This window comes from Paramisgurnus dabryanus, chromosome 4 (genome assembly GCF_030506205.2).
Source record: "Paramisgurnus dabryanus chromosome 4, PD_genome_1.1, whole genome shotgun sequence".
Taxonomy (NCBI): domain Eukaryota; kingdom Metazoa; phylum Chordata; class Actinopteri; order Cypriniformes; family Cobitidae; genus Paramisgurnus; species Paramisgurnus dabryanus.
Window position 1 is genome coordinate 20,880,481 of NC_133340.1, and position 17,971 is coordinate 20,898,451.

The 17,971-nt window shown below is 33.2% G+C and overlaps 1 protein-coding gene across 1 annotated transcript in view; it reads right to left on the reverse strand.

Annotated features, from left to right (window-relative positions):
• The window catches only part of LOC135760484 (complement C3-like), a 65,553-nt gene extending 60,087 nt beyond the window's left edge, over nt 1-5,466 (reverse strand). Inside the window, exons 1-2 of the mRNA XM_065274479.2 lie at nt 5,397-5,466; nt 1,561-1,756 (exon numbers count right to left, since the gene is read on the reverse strand). Coding sequence (XP_065130551.2) covers nt 1,561-1,756; nt 5,397-5,464 — 264 coding nt within the window. The 5' untranslated portion in view covers nt 5,465-5,466. The remainder of the gene's footprint in view (nt 1-1,560; nt 1,757-5,396) is intronic.
• Between the last annotated feature and the right edge of the window lie 12,505 nt (nt 5,467-17,971).

A 17,971-nucleotide genomic window follows, 5' to 3' on the forward strand; every position in this document is an offset into this window, starting at 1 on the left:
TGTATATAATATACATTTTTTATGTATTATTTTTGTTTGATTAGCTCACTGATAGCATACGAAAGATTTAGCTTCAAATTGAAAGTACAATTAAAAGGTATATGTCAAGTATAAAAATTAATACACAGGAACATTGTATTGTACTTTAAGTGCAATATATATATATTTATAGTATGATGTTAAGTTTACTTAAAGTAAAGTTGAGTAGTAAACTACTAGTTAACTAAAAGTATAGTAAAAGAATACTTGCAAGTACTGTATAACTGCAGCACACAATTAGTAACTTACTAGTTTACTAAGAGTACACTAACAGAACCCTTGCATGTACACTTTCAGTATGACTAGTACACATACTAGTTAACTAAAAGTATAGTAAAAGAATACTTGAGTATACCTGCAGGCACACAATTAGTAACTTACTAGTTTACTAAGAGTACACTAACAGAACCCTTGCATGTACACTTTCAGTATGAGTACACTAGTTAACTAAAAGTATGCACTGTAAAAAATACTTGCCTTAATTTTTTTTTGTTACATCAACTCAGATTTACAAGTCATGTAAACAAAGATGAGTTGTCACAACTTATAAAATATAGTTGAGAAAAGTCAACTTAATTATAAATTATAACAACTCACCTGTAGTTATAACAACTGATCTCTAGTCAAGACAAATAAAGTTTGTTGAAATGTTGAAATGACTTGTAAATCCGAGTTGATTCAACAAAAATTTTTAAGGCAGCAAAGTATTTTTTACAGTGTAGTAAAAGAATACTTCCAAGTAAACCTGCAGCACAAAATTAATAACCTAATAGTTTGCTAACACTAAATATTTTCCCTAAAGATAATAGTTGTACACTACATATACTTTCAAAATTTACTTAAAATATACTGTTTCTAAAGGATGCTAAATAATATTTAATTTTATAAATATGTTGTCAGTGCATTATTATAATGATAACTTTAACAGATAAAGTATACCTAAAAAAAACTTTAAAATAAGTTCAAAATAGTATACTTTAAAAATTGCACAGAACTTTAACTCCAAGTAAATTTTTTTTAAAGTATACTTTTAGAAATTATACTAAATTATAATAATTTTGAAATATGCTAAAAGTTTAATTGTAAGCAAATATGTTGTAAGCATACTTTCAATATATTCAAATATGGTACATTTCTTTCTAAGTATATTTGTAATGTACTATTGCAAAGTTAAATATACTTGAAATACAATAAAGTATATTTATTTTTCACCAGGGCTATTCATATGGCTTTTTGCAGCTTTCTTGATGTAACTTTCGTTGTTGCATTTTTACTTTATATTTTTAAGTATATGTCAGTAAACAAGTATAGGCCAAATATACTTAGACATTTTGGTCAGTATAAGTCAAGTATACTTTAGTACAATTTAAGTATATTTCTGAGAAGTACCTAAAGTACATTTTAGAGAAGTACATAAAAAGTAAACTGAAAGTATACTTTCTTATTTTAAGTTTAAAAGAAGTATACTTATAGCACACGTGAATAAACTTCTTTTTCGTAAGGGATGTGAAAGGGTGTCACCTTTATTTTTGTAAGGAGCTGGTAGTTGTTTTCCGCAGTCAGGGTCACTGTTTCAGAAACGATGTCCTGATTTTTGAGTGGATAGTTCTTCACTACGATCTTCACATTCAGGTTTCCTCCAATGTAATCCTGTGCCTCCACAAACACGTTCTCTGAGGAACCCACCCTCAGTAAGTTGGGAGCTGACAGAACAAATCTAGAAGAGACAATTGAATTGTTTTAAACATAGATACACAGATATACATGAATCATTTAAGGGGCCTTGGCACAAGACTTTTTAAAAATGTCAAATAAATCTTTGGTGTCCCCACAGCACATACGTGAAGTTTTAGCTCAAAATACCACTGTTAAAAAAAATCCGTAGTTTTTACGGTGAAATACTGGCAGCTGTGGTTGCCAGAACAATTCTGTAAAAAATACAACTTAAAACCGTAAAAATAACACCATCACAGTTGTTTGCATTACAGCGAACTTTTGTAAATTTTACAAATCTTACCTGTATACAGAATTTCTTTGATTTATTAACTGTTTAGAAACTCTTATTTTTTAATGGTAAAATGCAGATGTGACCGCCAGAAACCCACCTTAAAAATACATGAACATGTAAACAACTTTTTGTATTTCATTAATTAATATAATTTTATTCACATTTTAATATTTAAAGAAAACCACTATAATCTACACTGTAAAAACTATTACTATTATCTACTCAATATTTTTGGTGAAGCATTTTTACACTTAATCACAAATTAAATTGAGTAGATGGAATCAAAAATATAAAAGCAAATCAATAAAAAATCCTAGTGAAGTCTACTAAAAAATTGAGTTGATATCATTAAAAAATGTTACTTAGATGTAGCTGAAAATTTTGTGAATATTATTTAACTAAAATAAATTATTTTTACACAGCAAAATCCCCAGTGTTAAATTAACACCGGCTCGGTGTTTATATGGGTACCACCAGCAGGGTGTTAAAAGTAACACCGAAGCAGTGTTAGAGATAATAAGATACTTAAGAAATCATTTGAGTGATTATTGAAGACACCTGGTGATAATGAGCAGAACTACAACTACAACTTCCAGCCACTGCCTTAGATAAAATCAACTGAAAAGACATCTCTCTTATTACAAACCAGACTGACTTTTGTCTGCTTTGAAATTGTTTGGTCACCATTATGGTGAGGAGTGGTTCCTTTAGTTGGGCAGTTTGACTTTTGAGGATGCAACAGTGTTTAATGAACAAATTATTTGTTGCAAAGGTTGTTAAGACAAAGTTTATGAAGTTTTATAACAGAGATTGTAGATTTAAGTAAATTGTTTACACAGAGAAAAAATGAAGTACTGATAGAAATTAACTCTTTCACTGCCAGCGATTTTAAAAAAAGTTGCTATCCAGCGCCAGCGTTTTTCATGATTTTCACCAAAGTTTAATGCCTTCCAGAAAATGTTCTTCTTTAAATATATAAACATACAATATACCAAATGAAAGAACAGACCCTCTGCTTTGAATATGGGTAGGTTTCTGCAAAAACACCACATTTTGAGCAAAAAGCAGAGATAATTCCATTTTTGTGACGGACTTTTCATAGAGATCCCATTCAGAGCGATCTTTAAAACAGACACGGACATGCAGCCGCTTGCCATAGGGCAATACTTCCGGGTTTAAAAAGTTTTCTCTTACAGTTTTTCTGAATTGCTAAAACACATTTTTTGAAACCATCACTCATTTTCTCAAAACCTTAAACACAAATCCCAATTTTAAACAAAATTCCCAGAACCCCTGACTCTTCTAGCAAAATCAAACAATTGCTTCAAAACCATTTCACTTGTACTCAAAATCAAACTAAGCTTTCAAATCATAAACACATAAGTCTATAATATAAAACACTACAAGCATCCATTAGACACTACCTTAAAAAATGGAAAACACAACATCCAGGAGATCTGCTTATAGAAAAATACATGTTTACTGTACATAACAACACAATTGACAAATACTGTTAAAAATCTCTATAACTGTAATCACAAGTTTAGTTTAGTGAATATAGTGAATACTTTACTGTAAGTACTGCAAGTAATAGTAAGTTTTCAATATTACTGTAAGCAGCTCTTGTATTTTGTAAAAAGTCAGCAATCCAACTGCAAATTTTGCCAATTGCATTGTCTCTGGTGTCCTTTTCTTCCTCATACTCTTCATCTACCTCTCAGACTGTTTCCAATTCACACAATTGGTAAAAAATACCATTAGATAAAAGTGTGTAGAATTTTGAGTTGTTGTGTTTACTCGATGATAACGGTGTTTTAGTTGTGTTCAACTTCTGCCTGCATGTGTTTAGTATTTATAAAACAAGTGCATTGCAGTGTGAAATGTGTGTTTTAGTGAGAAGTTTGTGTTTAGAATTTTGCAAAAAGAGTGCATGATTTGACAAATGGGTTTAGGCCACTATGAATTTGGTTCAGAGATTGGGGGTTAGTGTTTTAACAATTCAAAAAAACTGTAATTGACAAGATATCTCGTCAATGGCGGTGAAAGAGTTAAAATGTTGATCAAATAAATATTCTCAATTGGTTTTAACTTAGAGTTTTAGAGTTTAACAAGCTCTTTTATTGTAAATACTTGCTGGAAATTTTCTAGATATCATGAATCACCCCATTAATCGCACAATGGTGACATAATTTATGTTGCAATGCATGATGGGAGTCATAAGAATTATACTATGGTGGATCCCAGCATGCTTTGCAACATTATGTTTGTCACCATGGTTCCGATTAATGGGGTGATTCATGATATCTGCACGTGAGGCAAAAAAAATATTTCCAGCAAATATTTAACAATAAAATTTGAAAAGCTTGATCTGAGGAAGGCTCTGTTAGTGAAATCCAATAGAAAATAATATATATTTGCTCAACATCTAATTTTCTATGAATACTGAATTCTTGTACTGTGTAAACAATTTAATTGATAATTGCTGCTATAAAAACTTTATAAACTTTGTTTTAACAATCTTTAAAACAAATAATGTGTTTAATAAACACGTTTTCAAAGGCAGAAACAAGAGTCAAACTGCCCAACTAAAGGAACCACTGATTACCATGGTGACCAAACAATTTCAAAGCAGACAAAAGTCAGTCTGGTTTGTAATAAGAGAGATGTCTTTTCAGTTGATTTTATCTAAGGCAGTGGCTGGAAGTTATAGTTGTAGTTCTGCTCATTATCACCAGGTGTCTTCAATAATCAAAAAATCACTCAAATGATTGCTTAAGTATCTTATAAACTCTAACACTGCTTCGGTGTTACTTTTAACACCCTGCTGGTGGTACCCATATAAACACCGAGCCGGTGTTAATTTAACACCGGGGATTTTGCTGTGCGCCACAGAAACTGACATCAGAGTACCGCGGTCTTGCGGAGGAGGCTGATTTCAAAACGCTCTCGTGTTACTCTGATGTCATCCACTTGTCGTTTCAAAGCAGACAAAGGCTCAAATAATATGCGGGTCATTGTTCTCACACAAGAATGTAATTTAAACAAGTAACAGTTAATCACCCATCGCTGGCAAAGGTAACAGGAATTCCTGAAATGTTACATTATGATGTTACATTTATTTGTTATTTATTTAAACAGGGTTTACTGTAACATATTAAGCAGTTAATGCATTTGACATTTCACAAGCTTTATTTTAATTTGCTCATCTAAGTGGTAGCGAAAACAAATGCTGTACACATTTTACACATACAATAATCATTTGGCAGTAATGATGGAGAAAGACAGGCTGTATATAGGAATTGTAAACTTGTACATTGTGATTGCAATACAGCATGCGTTTTATACTCACAGGGGCAGACCGTGTGTTTGGAGGGGTGAGAAGACCACCACAGCAGTCAGTAGCCACACATACATCATGCCTGTTTGTCCCGCACCGAAAGTGAACCATCACATGCTCATTTTCAATTTATCCTTGGTCTCCCTCCCATCACAGTGGCTGTCGTTATTAGGCAACACGGGCGGGGATCTGACCTATGATTCAGCACTGATCTCCTCCATGAAGGGACAGTTGTGAAATCAACATTAACATTACAGTTTGTTTTCTCATCCATCATAACAATATCTTTATAATTTGAGAATAAGAACATTCATAGGATGAAGTAAAAATGTTCCTAAGTGCGATTCTTGAAATGTGTGAAGAAGTTCTTGAATATTTAGGTTTTAATTTTTTTTCAGATGAATAAAACAACACAGTTTGACATTGATCACAATAAAATTCTTTATCCATTAACATTTCGTAAGCACCTCACAATTATATGTGACCCTGGACCACAAAACTACTCATAAGTTGCATGGGTATTGTAGCAACAGCCAACAGTTCATTATATGGGTCAAAATTATACATTTTTATGCCAAAACTCATTGGGATATTAAGTAAAGATCATTTCCATGATGATATTTTGTAAATTTCTAAATATATTTAAAAAAAATGATGTATCATAATTAATGTGTGTTCCTAAGGACTTAATTTGGACAATTTTAAAGGCGATTTGCTTAATATTTAGATTATTTTGCACCCTCAGATTCCAGATATTCAAATAATTGTATCTCGGCCAAAATATTGTCTTATTCTAACAAACCATGCATCAATGGAAAGCGTATTTATTTAACTTCTAGATAATTATATGTCAAGAAAAATACCAATATGGTTTTGTGGTACAGGGCCACATATGAGGAATTTTGATGTTTTCTGTCAAAAATTTAAATATAAATTATCAAAAAATAATTATTAATACCAAACCATTTGTTTATGTTTTCAGAAACATCTAATAATAGTAGTCCAGAAATAAAAAATAGCAGTCTTTTCATGTTTTCTGTTTTAAATGAGAGAAATATGCATTTGTGATACATATGACAAAAAAGGACAAAAACGTTTTTCGGAGACTTACAACATACTTTTTATTATTCTGTGAAAGAAAAAAAGGCACAAACCAAATTACCAAAAACAATTATACTCAAATAGAAAGAGGACCGCACTTCAAATATCATATATATTTTTTCATTTTATTTTTGTGTGTACACAAATTGAGTCAAAACAACACAATGGGCATGATGATAATAATAATATGAAATAAAATTACACAGCAAAATCCCCAGAGTTAAATCAACTCTGCTGGTTGTACATATTGTCCCAATCTTACAGAGAGTTAAAAAGTAACTCTGAATTTGAGTTAAAAGCTGCAATCAGTCATTTTATCCTCTCTATCACCATCTCTGTTTGAAACCTAAAATTGCATACTTGTAGTTATTTTCTTAACTTAGGTTTAGATGTTTGCTGTTTCATTTTAAACTCACCATTATTGTACTCAGTGGATGTTTTAGTAAGACTAGACTCTTAGTTGCTAGTTTTTTCCAAATGCTATAATTTTTATATGGTTAAGCCATGTTGTGTTATAGCAAAGAACAAACAATACTGCAATTCCATAGTGATTTTTTAGTACATAAATTCTAAAAATTGTTAGCATCTAGAAAACTTATGTGCAGGTGTAGTGTTTACACACAAGTATCCTTTTCCATTAATCATGTGAGACTGTAGTTTAATATCTAGCACTCTCATGGCAGTTTGTCATTCTGAACGATTTTGAGGGACTTAAAAATTAACCGCAGCACAATGTAGACACACAGACATCAAGAATCTGAGTATGAATCTCATTAAGGGTGACAAAGAAAATGCTAACAATGTTCATTATTTATTCCTGCCACAGTGCATTCTGGGAGTTTTGGATAAGCTTTGTAATTTGTTGATACCCAGCATGCATTGCAGCAGCATGAAGCTTTTCATTTTATTTTCACCATCATTGTGATTTATAGTCTGATTCTTGATGTTTGTGTGTGTACGCTACACAGTAGCCAAATTTTAAGTATCAGTGTTTCAAAATCATTTAGAATGACAAACTGCTATGAGGGTGCTGTATTATACTAGAGTCTCACACAATTAATGGAAAAGGATACTTCTAATAAGTGTGGAAACACCACACCTGCACATACGTTTTCTAGATGCTTTGATGTTTAGACATTATGTACTAACACCACTATAAAATTGTGCTGTTGTATTTTCCTTGCTATAACACAACATGTTTTAAACAAACATAGTTATAGCAGTTGAAAAAGTTAGCAACTAAGAGTCAAGTCCAACTAAAACAACCACTGATCACAATAATGGTGACTTAAACTGAAACAACCAACATCTAAAACTAAGTTAAGAAAAAAATTCTACAAGTTAGATGTAAAATGCAATTTTAGGTTTCAAACAGAGATAGTGATAGAGAGGATAAAGTTACAGATTGCAGCTTTTAACTCTGCTTCAGAGTTACTTTTTAACTCTCTGTAAGATTGGGACAATAGGTACAACCAGCAGAGTTGATTTAACTCTGGGGATTTTGCTGTGTAGTGGGTATAGACAAGTTTCCAGGGCACTTCCGGTTTACTTCCTGTGTCTGCCAAGAACTTCCTGTGCAGGCTGAGTAGTGGTGTAAAAATGGCTTTGGAATGGCAACATTTGACCGAAAATCTTGTTATAAATGATGTTTTGACCATTCCACATCCAAGTAAGGTAACATCATGGGCGGACAACATCCAAGATCTTTTCTCATTTTATTGATTCCATGGCGGTGGATGGGAATGCAATTAATAACCTGAAAAGCTCAGAGGTGTTTCAGTCCCTCCATTCTGACAAAGTGGGCTGTGTACTTTTACACAATATGGGCAGTTTAATTTAGCCAATCTTTTGCTTGTATTAAGATGTTTGTATGTATCCGTGTGTTAATCTATAACAGAAAATGAAGAGTAATAAAAAATAAAAATAAAAAGTAATCCCCTCTAGCCTTCCTGTCTAGCATTTTAAATGCTCGTTGATCGGCGCTGATAGGAAGCGAGACACTTTGCATACATTGCGAGTTACTTGTACTTTTAGAGTTACTTTAAGACAACAGCAAGGTGTTTAAATGAGCGCAGAATGCGGGGGTGCTTGACAGTGCTTTAATTAATTCCCCAGTAAACAGAAAAAAGTTTTAAGAAAGTTCCCAACGTTCCCAAAACATTCTGCCAACGTAAAAAGTGTCCAGTTTTCTTGACATTCTAAGAACTTTTCTGTCTTGTCTGAACGTTAGAGGAATGTTACATTTTACCATTTTTAAACGTTATGACAATGTCATGTTTTAATGTTCACACAATGTTTAAAACAACAACTGTTTATTATATTGACTTGTTTGATTGTTATGTAAATGTTGCATTTTATTATATTTATTTTTTATATTTATATTATTTTATTTTATTATATTTGTTATATATTTTATTATTTCTGAATGTTCAGTAAATAAATGCTGTAGAAAACACAATTCACTTATTAGGTTTAGATGTTGATGTTTTGTTTAATTTTATGTCACCATTATTGTGATTAGTGCTTGTTTTCGTTGGACTCTTGACCCTTGACTTTTGCTTACTAGATTTATCCCTGGTCGTGTTAACTTTGTGTTAATGCACCACATTTGTTACGAACATGTAAAGTTAATAGTGTAATTCTGTGGTGGTTGGTACATAATGGTAAAGATCATCACCTAGTTCATTTACTAATCAAAAGTTTATTTTTTGTTAATAATGTAAATGAGATCCAGCACTTTCACAGCAGTTTGTCATTGAGTTTTAGAAACTTTGGACAAAAAATATCCGCTGTATAATTTGGACACACAAACATCAAGAATCAGAGTATGAATCTCAATCTTTTTGTGCAAAGTTTCTTAAACTCCTTAATGACCAACTGGTGTGAAAGTGCTGAATCTCATACACATTATTGACAGAAAATAAACTTTTGATTAGTGCATTAATGAGGTGATGATCTTTACAATTAAACCAACCACCACAGGATTACACTATCAACTTTACATGTTCATAACAAATGTGGTGCATTAACACAAAGTTAACGCAACCAGGGAAAAACAGCAAACATAAAATCAAGGGTCAAGAGTCCAACTAAAACAAACAGTAATCACAATAATGGTGACCTAAAATGAAACAAAACATCAACATCTAAACCTAATAAGTGAATTGTGTTTTCTACAGCAATATATTTACTGAACATTAAGATAATGTTTTATAACAGTTTTAAAATAATAAAATGCAATGTTTCTTTATCATTTACATAACAATCAATCAAACAAGTCAATATAATAAACAGTTATTGTTTTAAACATTGTGTGAACATTGTTGTTGCTCCTTTCGACCAAACATTCAGCAATCGCCACAAGTTGTTGCAACCGCGAACAGCACAATATGTCCCGGAGCCGTGTCGGCGTGTAACACCATCCATGGTTTACTTTTTCTGCACGCTAACCACAGACAGTAAAAGATGCTAACTCGCTAACCGGAAGTGCTTGGCAGATACAACAGGAAGTTGTTGGCAGAGTGAAAGGCTAATGGCGGCCCGCCTATTTCACCCAGGAAACTTGTCTATAATGGGCCATGAAATTTTGACATCCGAGATATCAGTATTATTTTTTATGGTAATGTTGACATTTGCATAGAATCGCTAATGTATATAAATCTTAAAAAAATTAAATCTTAAAAAATACTGCGAGAATATCATATGAATATTAAGATTATTAAATGATACATCTTCAGTGTGTTCTCTGACAGGGGAATGCTAGGTAACCTCACGGTACAGTTTTATCAATTGTTTACTCTTTAGTGTGCATTGCATTTACACGCAGGTTAGTGGCCACTGACTTGGGTCAAACACCTTTGGGTGGAGAAGGTTTAGGAAATGTTTTATCTGCACAAAACTGCAAACTCACAATCAACTAGAAATCAACAACCACAATTGCATAATAGCTAGAGTTTCTGTTACACTAACTGTTTTTCTATTTACTCTATCTGTGTGAGCAGCTGTGAATTATTTGGACAATTGACAACAGATCATGATTGTGCTTATCTATTTAATTTAATAATTCATTTATAATAATTTACATTGACCAACAGAGAGCTCTACATCATTTGATCTCATCTAGTAATATCTTTCATAAAAATAAAAATCTGTCTGTCGTTTCATACAAATGCAGAAGTGTGATGTTACAAAGTAATATATTAAGGTCATTTCTAATTTTGTAAATTTTCTCATGCAATACTATAACATGTGTTGACCTGTGTAAACAATGAAATACTTTTACTATTTCCATTACATTTTACATTTTTGTCATTTTAATGCTTGTTTCGTGCTTTGTAATTGTTTAACCATTTAATTTTCTGAATAATTTTTCTGTAGCGCAGTTTATGAGAGCATTTTGTTAGCAGTACAAAGGTCATTGATTGGATTTCCATAGAATACACATACAGAAAAAATACTAATTTAATGCCACTTTTAGTCGCTTTGCATTGAAGCGCCTGACAAATGGATAAATTTACATTTAAACAAAATCGCTATTTTTACAACTTAACCAATATAAAGCTACAACATTCTCAATTTTTTATTTTTGTTTTGGTTTTTAAAGGTGTAATGTGAATTTTTGCAGGACAAACATGTCAACCACATCTGAGACAACGTACTGACGAAGCATGCTCTGTAGGACAGTTTAGGGCTACTGTAGAAACCTGACAGAGACGTGCGTTGTATGTAGATAAATTCTAAATTCCTCATTCTAAGGTCATAAAAACAATAGAATTCATTATGTTAGGTCTTTATACAAAGTTACAAATTGCACTTTTAAAGGCAATGGAAATGTCCACCAGGTTTTTTGTAGTCACTATAGTATGCTATATAAAATTAACTGATCTAAAAAATTGTGAGGTAGTTAACCCCAGTTTGCCAGCCAGTCCCATCAGATAAAATATGGATAATATTATGGATAATATCATATAATAAATGTGTAAGATGAAAAAAAGAAAAATTACAGAATCATGTACACAGCTCATGAGAATCTTCATGTTGTGCATCCAAAGTTGAAGAGCTGGTCAGCTAACGCAGTGATGCTATTGTACCGATCCCTGTGTTCTGCAGTCTGGGACTCTTGTAGTGTTGGCCAGTATTCAATGCAAGTCCGCTCACCCAAGCTGTACCTCAGGCTGAAAAACCAACATAGACATGGTTGACGACACATGCCAGACATCAACGCCCCAATGGACCTAAGTATAGAGATCTTAATTGCACCAATCCTGGGGAACCTTTTGGTTTGGCCCATGATTAGGTAGGTCTTGCCTTCTTCAAGCTTTAAAAACTCTCTACAGTGAGGGTGAGCCAGGAAAAGATTTCATGGTGCCTTCAACAGCTGGATCAGTGCCTAGAAAACACAAAAACACATTTTAGCTCCAGTGAGCTTGTGTTTGTATATTTGCAATTTTAGTCCGATAACAAGGCTTATCATTAATTGTGAAATCATCAGTGTGGACTGCAGCACACCATAACAGAAGCTCAAGAAACACAGTATCATGAAATCCTTAGTACTTAGTAATTTCACAGCAAATAGTTTCCTCTGTTTACACCGTTTCACTTCAGCTGAAATGGTTTTGAACTCTAAATAAGTGTGCATGCACTACCAGTCAGATCATTTTACCCTTTTACTTTAAACCGTGTTAGTCAAAAATGTTAAGAACCACCGCCATATGGGGGGAGGGTTAAAATAAACAACCATGTCCTTTAAAGCCCAGTAGCGCCTCACTGCAGAACACGACATCCAGGGGGCGGGGTTGGATTTAGATCCAGGGGCGGAGCTGGATCCCGATCCAGAGATCCCATTGGTCGGCAGTTTTACCACAAGACACGTCATACACGTGTTGCTGCGTTAACATTTCCGCATTTAGTCGTAACTAAATTAAGTTATTATTTTGACATAATAACTAACTTCACTTATGACTACAATAAAAGTAGTGCCTTTAGGGTGAAATGTAAGTTTTTTGCTATAATGTTTTGGAGTAAAACATTTCGGGTAAGCCTACTACGAGTAATCTTACCACATGCAGTTTAAGACCTATTAATGGATACAGTATTAATATGCATAATTATTAAGATATATAGGCTATGGCATGTTATTTAGAAATTAATAAATTGAATGTTTATCTTGTATGGACTTTGAACTTGTTTTAACGTCTTTGCTTACAGCCATTAGGAAACAGGTTTACTTTTTTTTTAAATTTGCTAATAAAAGATATCAAATAAATAAGTTTATATATTTACTCGTATAGGAATAGCTGTGTAATAAGTGGGATAATGTACAAATAAATCCCTTCAGTGATATCAAACTGTCGGGAACGTGTCCTTACCTCCCCTTACACCTAACTGTGATACTTTCTAAATTATGCATCTTTCTCAACTATATTATTAATCAAACGTACACTTTAATTGATAAGAGCAAACTTTGGCGACCACAGGTTGCAACTAATTGCGGGCTGCAACAACGCAAACATACTGGTTCATTTGGCGGAACAAAGTATATAAAGTGGGAGGAGTTGGATCTAGATCCAACCCCGCCCCCTGGATGTTGTGTTCCGCAGTGAGGACCATCTCTTTAAAGCAGTGGTTCCCAAATCCAGTCCTCAGGACCCCCCTCCCAGCATGTTTTACATGTCTCCTTATGAAACACCTGATTCCACTCATCAAGCTCCTTCCAGTGTTTCATATAAGGAGACATATAAAACATGCTGGGGGGGGTCCTGAGGACTGGATTTGGGAACCACTGCTTTAAAGAATGACAGAACAGTTTTGTTGTTTATATGCACAGAGGTTAATTTCTTCAATCATCAAAAACAGTGTATGGATTGGATTGTCTTAAGCTCAGCATGAGGGAGTACTGAAATGTGTGGATGAGACGCCACTGACGCCCTGTCCCAAATGGTACACTCTGGACTTGTGGTCCTCCTCAGAGTCCACACTTTGATGACATCACGTAGTCCAGACTTTAGGGACCCTTGATGCGAGTCCACGTGGGTGCACCGGAGTCGTATTTTGGGACAGACTCGAGCATCACACCGGAAATATGTAGAGAAGTTGCCCGTCAGTGTGAACTCCTCCCTTCCGTCGTCTGATTGGTCTGATTGCCCTTTCGCAAGGACTTCTGGGTTGGCAAAGTGCACAAAGCCTACTGCAGTCAAGGGGGCAAAGGAGGCGCTGATGAGCACACTTCAAAGTGTAAAAATGACAGATGGGACACCCTACGGACTCGTAGACTAAGCGAGAATGCGCAATTTAAAGGGGTCATAGGATGAAAATCAGACTTTTTTCATATTTAAGTGCTATAATTGGGTCCCCAGTGCTTCTATCAACCTAGAAAATGTGATAAAGATCAACCCAGTAACTTTGTTTGGGTAAGCCATTTACTGCAAGCATGTGAAAAATTAGGTCGTTCAGATTTCGCCTGTTTTGTGAGGTAGGTAGCAAGGCGAATTATAATAATACCGCCCCCTTTATCTGCACTATCCAACCACAGCACTGCCATTTAGTTCAGAGAGTAAGAGGGAGAAAAGAAGGACTTGACAGCACAATTGAGTTTCAATTACAACAAATCACCATCATTGTGATCAGTGTTTGCACTTCATCCGCTCATTTGCATTTTAAATGTCACACCCAAAAACGGCTCACTTTTGCTCAGACCTACAAATTTGCAATTTTAACATGCTGTAATTAATTATCTGTGGGGTATTTTGAGTTAAATCCTCACCTTCACACTCTTGGGACACCAAAGATTTAACTTACATCTTAAAAAAATGTCATAATACCAGGATTATACCGGGGTACCAGGATTGTAGAAAACTCAATCATAAATCCCATCATGCATTGCAACATGACAAAAATTTAGCAACTTCCTTACCATTAACTGTCACCATTGTTGAGATTTGTACCAGAAATCATGAAGTCTCTCTTAAGCAAAAAACAGCAACAACAACACACTAAAGCATTACGGCAGTCTTATTCAACACAATGTCATTTGCTTAGAGCTTTTTATAAGCCTGTTTCTTCATAATTAATTTGTGATCAAATGGTTCAATGATTTGTAGAGTAGAATATAATAAAAATAAACGGAGAAGGTCTGAAAGGTTTTACTTCTACATGAAGCAATGAACAAGTGGTTTTACTAAGACATTGTTGCTATTGCTTAAAGAAGAGAGTTAGATCAGTAAAGTCAAGGGACAAATGCCTAACTAAATGAAACACTAATCACAGTAATGGTGACTTCAAATGAACTAATAACAAACACAAACTTAAGATTTAATGTGATACATTCTGTGATAAATGTCTATTTGACTGGTGAGACATCACATCAGAAAGAAGATTTGTCTACTAAATCACGCGTGTGGATGCTGGAATAGTTGAGCAATCATAGTTGAGTTGAGCAAAATCAACTGAAAAGACATCTTTTTGCAACAGTGTTTATTAAACATATTAATTGTTGCAAAGGTTGTTAAAACAAAGTTACAAAAAGTTAGTCTCTAAATTTAAAGGGGACATATTATGAAGATCTGACTTTTTCCGTGTTTAAGTGCTATAATTGTGTCCCCAGTGCTTCTATCAAAAAAAAAATGTGAAATAAATCAACCCAGTAACTTAGTTTTGGTAAACCATTCTCTGCAAGCATGTGAAAAATAGGTCATTGTAATTTGGCTCCTATTGTGATGTCAGAATAGGATACTACCGTCCCCTTTATCTGCACTATCCAACCACAGCATAGTCATTTAGTACAGAGAGAAAGAGAAAGAAAATAATTCACAGCACAATCGAGTTTTAATTGCAACAAACCACCATCATTGTGATCAGTGTTTGCAGTTTCAACCACTCATTTGCATTTTAAATGACATACCCAAAACGACACACTTTTGCTTAGACCTAGATTAAGATTTAGTTTACATTTAAAAAAAATTCTCATAAGATGTCCCCTTTAAGTTATTTTATGTTCTGTCAGTCCCGTTATGCTTCTGTACTGTAACCATGCTGTAAAAACCCATAAAGCCTGAAGAGTTGTTTTTTCACATAAATCTAATCTGTGGTGTTCATCTGACACACTGAGACATCAACCCAACAATGGTGACAATCAACAACAAAGCATCATCCCGCAATGCATGCTGGGTACCAGGATTGTAGAAAACTCATTTATAACTCCCATAATGATTTGTGCCATGATAAAATTGTGCAACTATCTTACCATTTACTGTCACCGTTGTTGAGATTTGTATCAGAAGTGTTGATCTCTTTCTGATGCAAAAAATAAACCTAAAGCATTGCAACAGTCTTTTTCAAAACTGTGTCATTGCTAGGAGCATGATTTTTTTACTTTATCTCTTTAATGTTCATTAACCATTTCACGTTTTAACTTTAGGCAGCCTTAAATGTCATGATACATTTTCCCTTTATATCAATAAATGAACAAGTAGGGTTAATAAAACACTGTTAAAATTGCTAAAAGAAGAGATTTAGTTTACTGAAAGTCAAAGGACAAATGCCTAACTAAAGGAAACACTAATCACAATAATGGTGACTTCAAATTAATCTAAAACAAATGCAAACTGGAGATTTATTGTAATAATTTTGTTGTAAATATCCATTTGTCTTGTGATTACATCACGTCAGAAATAAGATTTGTTTACTAAATCACGTGTGTGGATCCTGGAATAGTTGAACACTTGTATATTGTTTGGACAGCAGTTGTTTAGAAGTTAAACATCATCCATGTTTAGAAAATAACTCTGCATGCAAGTTGTAATTTTAGTAAAAAAGTAAAAATAATGATTTTGGTCTCCATAAAAAACAATATTTTAACTTTGTTTCAATGTAATTTTTTTATATTCGGCTGAAGAACTATTTTGATTGATATTAAATAAAAAAAAATTACGTTTCAACCAAATCAAAAATAAATATAGTTTGGAAAAACTAAAAAAATTAGCTGTAACAAATTGATCAAATATATTTTTTTCAGTGCAGAACAAGATGAATCTCAAGTTGATCATCTTTAAACAATAAAACAACACTATATCTAATACTTAAGTACAGTTAAGTAATACTGTACTTCTTAGTTATGAGCAATGTAGAGACACTACAGATGACTGAAGTGCAATTTCAGTGATTCACTGATAATAATGCATCACAAATATATTTATATTATTTGTATGCTCTATGGTCTGTGGTGTGTTATTCACTGACGGATCAGTGTTATATAACTGGAGGCGCTACATGGTGAGTTTGAATACAAATTGGTTTGGTGAATTGTGTATGTTAAAGCTCAGTAAGTTACAATGTGTATTTTTTGTATACAGGGTAATGCACAGAGACAAAATGTTAATTGATTTGAAAGAAAACAACACAGCGATTAATCCTAAAGAGGCAATAACATTAGACATGGTAATCATCAAGAGCTCATATTAAGGAACTCATTTTATAACAGTAGTTTAGTCAAATTGTGCATTTGCACAATGTTTCTGAGTAATGTATTCAGTCCTTGTATTTTATTCCCACTGTATATTATGCAAATTTCCTGAAACATTTCTCTCTGGAATTGTCTAACTTTGAATATTACAGTACATTCATAGTTACCTCAACGTGGTAAACCATGTAACAACAGTGAGTTGTTTCATAACACGGATCTTTATCAAACATTGTTCCTTGTTGGGTTAGCTGGAAACCATTATGCAGAAAATTAAAGGTGTATTATTTTACTTGATTTGAATATGGAAAACGTATGGTGCTCTAAAACACGCACTACACACAGTTATTGCAAAATTTTGCTAAATAAATTTATTAAAGATGCTAAATAAATTCCGGCATTCAAAGTCTGAACTACAATAGTCAAACCACTTTTACAAATTATTTTATACAATTTTCTAAAGAAAGTGTTTTTGTATTTAATACTAAGAGGCAAATTTGTTTTGATTTAGAGTTAAACTCCAAAACAAATTGCAAAAATATTTTATTTCATCTTGAGAAATGTTACAGAATTTGAGTTGGAAAATTTAGATTTAGATTTTATCCAATACATGTAAATGTTTCCTTAAAAATTCTGAATTTATATAATTAAATTCCACCTAATATTAACACTATCTTAGCACATGTATTTATTTCTTCATCATTTGCACATTTTCTAACACAGTCTAATGCACAATATCTATGCAAGATACTGTACCACAAAGTTGAGGTGTTGCTGTCTTTTGATTTTGAGGTCTTTTACTAAGAAAAAAATAACAAATGCTGTCTATTAACAACGGATCTTAATGAGGGAATATTACAGAGCTTGAGCTGTCTGTCTCTCTTAATTTTCTCGTCTAAATAATATTTTTAATGTCTGCTTTCTTTTTTATTCTTCTATATCTATGGATCTTTCCATGGTAAGAACTGGTTAATCCATACATAAGTATTAATAGAAACCATCATGCATATGGAAAGTCCTCTTACACAAC